The following is a 6,527-nucleotide window of genomic DNA, read 5'->3' on the forward strand; positions in this document are numbered from 1 at the left end:
TACTGCAAACTATAACTTTCTTGGCCAGTTAGTCGAATGAGCTGCACCAAATAGTATATATACCAAATAATAATCGATTTTTGCAATTTCAATTAAGGCACTTACAGTTATTAAAGTAATCCAGTCCACTATAATTTATATGCCACAATCTATTACCACAGAAGGGTGGATGTATCACCTGCTCTAATATGAAACGGGTATGTTCACATGAAAAGGTGTAACATTTGTAACATATAGGTGTATTATTTGTAATATATTTTTTCTTAATTTTTTTGGTTTAGATGTTTATATATGTTACAAAGATGGAATCGATATAAAAACGTAATAAAAATATTCATTATTTACCTTTTCTTACTGCATAAAATATTAATAATTCAATGCCATTCTTTCTTAATACGGGAACATCAAACCAAACTCAGAAGATATTGTATAATACATTTTATAAACTAAATTTTATGTAGATTATTATTAAGCTTGAATTTTTTATAAATTTTGTTGTAACTTATTATAAAACCGTTTATTTGGTTGTGCTTGTATTATTATAATTAAAACGGTTGCAATCGACGTGATAAACTAAAAGTAAGAATAGTGTGTAAGTTCTATTGTTTTAATTTTCGTATGAATTTGTACTATTATTTGTGGTACACAATTGTAAAATAAATATAACTTACTTTGTAAAGAAATTTAAAGCCAAATTGGAAAAATTCAATTCCGTAGAATCTAACTGGCGCATATATTGTTTGTAACGAAAACTGTGAAATCTATATTAAGAAAATTTATTTTTAACCTTTATCTTGTTAATTTTTGTACATTTATATATTATTCAAATTTATTATAATAGCATTCTTAAAAACATAATTTTACAACTTACGATTTCATGAATTTTAATATCATAAGTGAGGTACGATATTCTATTTAATAAATTTGCTGTTGTATTTGCCTGAAATTATAATATGCACAATATAATTGAAGCAACTTTTATTTGGTTTTAAAACTAGATGTTATTTAATAGTTAAATTTTGAATCAATTAGACTTATTAAAGCTCATGGCTAGACCAACAAAGATAGCAAAAAAATAACAATTGAAAATACAAGTGAAACGTAAAAAAATCATTAATAAAGAAAACTGTTCAAAAATCAATTTTGTTACTTGATGACAATAATACTTGTGCAAGCTTTACTATATAAATATAATTATTATTTTTTTCTATAAAATGAGTTAAGAAAAAGTTATATATGTTTAGTAATTTTTTTTGTAAAATCAATTGGCGCAATCAATTTTTTTGTAGATTCAATTTTTAATAATTTGCATATAACAATTAGTTGAAAATTGATTTTTGCCACATGCTTTTTATGTCAATAATAGTTTTTTTACGTTTTAGTCTTATTTCCAATTATTATTTTTTGGCTATCTTTGCTGATCTAGCAAATGGTTATATGGATTAATATTTTTTTTTTTAATTTAATATATGTGTGAATATTTATAAATACTTTGATACTGACTATTTTGCATATATAATTAATGAGCAAAACTTTGAAAACGTTATGAGATAACCAGACAATATGCAGGGTGGTGAACATTATTATAGATTTTGCATAATTGTTGATAAGAATTGCATACAGAATTTTGCGCAAGTCAATTGCTAACCAACCAAAGTAACATGCCATTTTAAAAGTCATTCCAAATATAGAGTCTATTTCACAGGATATTTTGCGCAATTCTAAGTGAAGATGTCTAGACATGCGTATATAGATGTTTTATTTAGTATATGCTATGTAAAAAGTATGAATTTTTTTAAAATATCGTATTTAATACAATTCATATAAGTTTTCTGACATTACAGTCCACATTATGCTTCTGCTGCTTAGTGATTTCGAATATCTACGTTAATACGGATGTATTCTGTGATCTTTTGAAGTCTTTTTTACTTTATGCTTGTTATTTTTTAAATTTTGAAGGTGTTTATTGATTTGATCAAACTTTAATCCTATGTATCTAAATATAAAGGAAGTTAATGGAATATAATTTGCAAGTACATTAAATAAGTATTATTAAAAGTATTTTAGAAATCGTGAAATATTTACGTATTGTGATTTTATTGATTTATATATACAATTCACTCACTATATTCTAAGAGATAATGTTAAATATATATATATATATTTATATATATATTACATATAAAAATATACTAACTCAAGAATACTTGCAGTAGTCAAATCGCCAAAAAAGTTAACGTGAAAAGCGTAATCTTGTAGGAATGCAAAAAGTATGTCTATTGCGATGTCACAGTCATATTCGTCTTTAATGAATAATGCTGAAGTATATGTCCATAATATTAATATTATAAATCATCCTAAAACAAGCATTAATGTTTTCTTGTGTAGCTTGTCGTAATTTGTCATTGTTTCTAACTTAAGCAATGTTTTATCGATGATATCGAGTTTCTTCAAACAATTTTGAAATTTCTGTTACAAAGAAAGAATAACGAATAAATGAATAATTATTATTTATCTAAAAACTTGATAATTTTATTGAAATTAACATTTATTCTCGTCCGTTATTTTTTGTACGTCACTCGTTCTCGTGTGATCATTTGTGTTTTACACTTCTTTAAAGGATTACATCGTAATAAAATGATTTTTAATTGCAACTTTATTTAGATTCAATCTTCTAGTATATGATTGAAATGCGAAATGGCAATAACAATTGATGAAACTATATAATTTTAGCAAATATGCGAACAAAATTACGGTAATTGCTAAGTAATTTTTGAAAAATTATATCTTAAAAATCTCCATAAATAATTAACTTCAAAAAGACATTGAAATTAAAGAATCCTATTTTTATGAAAAAATATTTTAGTGATTTGGATTCTTAATTTAATATTATTTTTGCAACATAAAAACGTCTATATTTATAATACAAATCTAGCCAATAAAATAGAATAAATTGCTTTATTGAACATTCTTCAGTTTTAATTTTAATAAATTTTAATACAAATTTAGTAGATTGGTAAAAATTACAATTTTATATTTATTTGTTTAAACTATTTATATACATATGATGCGACATTTCTATAATAACGTAAAAATTAAATACCTTTATTAATTGATAAATTGATAGTTATTATATGTCGTAACGACTATTGTAAGTGTATTAATATTTCCATACCTTCATGGTATACACCAGATATAATTGTAAATACAGTTGTAATGATTTCTAGCCAATAACAAACGTTGTCTTTGAAGGGTTGAAACTTATTAAAAGCGGACATTAATTTAGACATCAAGGAAGTATAGTAAATCGATCAAATTAACAACATGTATAAAACACTAAGCCATAATTTTACATAATTTGATAAATTGGGAATTCTTAAACCAAATATATAACTGATTATTAGCAAGGCATTAAAATCGTTCGAATACTTTTGATCATTGCACAAGCGGTTACTATTTCAAACTGCACTTCATTGACCAGTTTTTTTGTATAAGTTTGATCGAGTGATAACAATAGTGCATTTTCGTAATTTGAACTAAGGCACTTATAGCTATTAAACTAATTAATCTATTACAAGCATTTTCTACAATTATCAGAATAGGACTGATATTAGATTCTACGTCTTAACATGAATTAGTTCTATCATATTACAGGAAATAAATATTTTTATATAACAAAAATATGAGTATTATGAGTATTATGAGTATTATGAGTATTATGAGTATTATCAATTCTATTTTTCATTTCTTGAAAATATATTTACTTATTTTAAAAATTTATTGTTTAAAAAATAATTTTCTTTTAAAATAAAAATTTTATTTAAAGACACAAATTAAATAAAATTAAGGAAACATTATCCTTAGGGAATATTTATATTTGTTAAAATTAAGAGAACATTTTTCACGCAATAAAATTAAGTGATAAAAATATACCTTAAAAAGTTTCGAAGTGCTCAAAAGTAAAAATGCTTTATAACATTTATACTTGGAATATTAGCTATTAAAAAACGGCGGGTTGCTAAATGAATAATTCCATAAGTAATTATTAGAATTAGTAACAAAAATAATACGAACAACTGTAATGTTCACAGTAGCCGTAATACTCTTTTCTCCTTTATATGATTTAATACGGATCATCCAATTTAAAGGTTCTTTCTTACGCTGCAAATCAATTTCTGTACACTAATAATATTTTCTGGTAATAAAGGTATCATTACTACAATAAGAACTCAATTTTCTTCAAGCTGATATATTCTTTAAATAACTCACTATGTATTTATATTGGGATTTTAATTCGTGTCCAATATGACCGCCTCAACAAGGATTTTTATCCGTGTCCAATATGAGCGTGTAGTGTGAACACAGACGTGGAATATCCTTATTAAGGCGGCTATAGCTAAAATTCCAATTAAGTACATTACATTGACTTCAATATAATATTTAGAATAAAGAAGTAAAATATATAATACTAAACTATAAGATTTTATTCATTTAAATAACGATTTGCTGTAACTATATAAAGTTGTAATAAGTGTATATAAATTATGAAGAAATGTGTTTATTATTCACCTTTTATTGCATAAAACATTTTTAACAATAATTTTTGTTAATCGATACTTCTCACTCAATACTAATATATGTATATTAAGCCAAACTCAAAAAATGTCATGTAATACATTTTTTAAGATACATATTACATATGAATTATTATTTAACCTATTTTGCTTGAATTTTTTTCTTGATAATAATATTTTTCACTTACGTACGCTTGTATTATTATCACTAAAACGGTTGCAATAGACATGACAAGCTAAAAATCAAGATAATGTTTAAGATTTTTTTTTATTTATTTGTCAAAAATGTACCTATAATTATAAGGTTATGTGACATAATTATAAAGTGAATATAACGTACCCTATAAAGAAATTTGTAGCCAAATTGAAAAAATCCAAATCCGCAGAATCTAACTGGTGCATGAACTACTTGTAATAAAAATTGTGAAACCTATATTAACAAAATTTAATTTTAATTATATATAATACTTATTTATATTTAACTATTACTTATTTTATATATATATATATATATATATATATATATATATTTATAATTTGTTATTTATATTACTTATATATTTTTTTAAATAAGTTTACAATGATGAACTTATTTTAAAACTTACTATTTCACGAAGTTCAACATCGCAAGTGAAATATGATAATCTATTTAATAACTCGGCTATTGCATTTGCCTACAAACACAATATGCCGAATATAATTGAAACATTTTCCAATTTAGCTTAAAAACTATACCATTTAATAGTTAAAATTTAAATTTTTTAAAATTAAGTATACGTAATACAAATACCTTAATAGTGACGGTTTCGCACATATAATTAATGAGCAAGAATTTGAAAAAGTTATACAAGAACCAGACAAAGTGATCAGCAGCGAATGTTATTTTAGATTTTACATAATTATTCGTAAGAATTGCGTACAGAATTTCACGCAATTCAATCGCCATCCAAGCAAAATTGCATGCCGTGGTGAAAGTCATTTGTTTTCCGACTATTGTGTCTATTTCACAAGATATTTTGCGTAATTCTAAATGAAGATGTCTATAATTGCACATATTAAAATAAGGTTTTATTTTATTTCTATTTTTAAACGTTAAATCTCTTTTAGTTATGTTATTGCAGTTAATACAATATATCTAAGTCTTCTTACATAATGATCCATATTGTGTATTTCTTGTTTAGTGTTTTTGAAAATCTGCATTGGTAGGGATGCATCACGGAATTTTCCCAAGCTTGTCCTTCTTTGTCATGATTATTTTTCATCAAGTTCTGAAGATGTTCATTGACTTGATCAAATTTTAATCCCATATATCTAAATATAAAGAAACCGGATAAAAAATTGAAATTATTATTTTTAAAGCAATTATAATGTACTAATATTTTCAAAAATATTTTAGAAATTACAAAGTTTACGCTTTATAATTAATTTATAGAAATAAATGTTTTAAGGTAATTATAAGTGTATATACCAACTTGAGAATAATTGCAGTAGTTAAATCATTGATAGCGTTAATATGAGCGCAATAGGTTTTTATAAAGCTAAGTAACATAGCTATTGCAAAATTATAATCATATTCATTTTTGACTATTAATGCTAAAGTAAAAGTCGTTAATATGACTATCATGAACCATCCAAACACCAACCATTTCATTTTCTTGCATAGTTTGTTATAATCTATCACTATTCCTAGTTGAAGCAGTGTATTATCGACCGAATCGAGTTTTTTCAAACAATTTTGAAATTTCTGTCAAAAACAAAATAGAATGGCAAATAAGCAAAAATTGTTATTTATAAAAAAATTTGTTAAGTTTTATTCAACTGCAGTAGTGCATATTTCATATTTACTATATTTATATTCTAGCAATTTAAATTAGTTATTCAAATATTTAGAAAGAAAGAATTTATTAATGAGCTCCATTTCAATATGTGCGAAGCTTTGTGATAGTTTTTATT

The 6,527-nt window shown here is 24.0% G+C and overlaps 1 protein-coding gene across 1 annotated transcript; it reads right to left on the bottom strand.

The window, feature by feature from the left end:
- Nucleotides 1-4,553: 4,553 nt before the first annotated feature.
- Nucleotides 4,554-5,554, bottom strand: LOC105198416. The gene is made up of 4 exons (XM_011165117.3): nt 5,365-5,554; nt 5,180-5,248; nt 4,915-5,004; nt 4,554-4,810 (listed from the first exon to the last, which is right to left on the bottom strand). The coding sequence occupies exons 1-4, from the start codon at nt 5,551-5,553 to the stop codon at nt 4,712-4,714; spliced, it is 447 nt and encodes a 148-aa protein (XP_011163419.3). The 5' UTR covers nt 5,554; the 3' UTR covers nt 4,554-4,711.
- Between the last annotated feature and the right edge of the window lie 973 nt (nt 5,555-6,527).

Source organism: Solenopsis invicta, chromosome 8 (assembly GCF_016802725.1).
Source record: "Solenopsis invicta isolate M01_SB chromosome 8, UNIL_Sinv_3.0, whole genome shotgun sequence".
Lineage (NCBI taxonomy): Eukaryota > Metazoa > Arthropoda > Insecta > Hymenoptera > Formicidae > Solenopsis > Solenopsis invicta.

What these genes read in the sequence shown, in the direction of transcription:
- LOC105198416 (XM_011165117.3), bottom strand. Translation starts at nt 5,553, where the DNA reads ATGACTTTCACCACGGCATGCAATTTTGCTTGGATGGCGATTGAATTG. An exon ending in ATGTTGAACTTCGTGAAATA is followed by an intron (nt 5,005 to 5,179) that starts GTAAGTTTTAAA and finishes TTGTTAATATAG; the next exon opens with GTTTCACAATTTTTATTACA. An exon ending in GCTACAAATTTCTTTATAGG is followed by an intron (nt 4,811 to 4,914) that starts GTACGTTATATT and finishes CTTGATTTTTAG; the next exon opens with CTTGTCATGTCTATTGCAAC.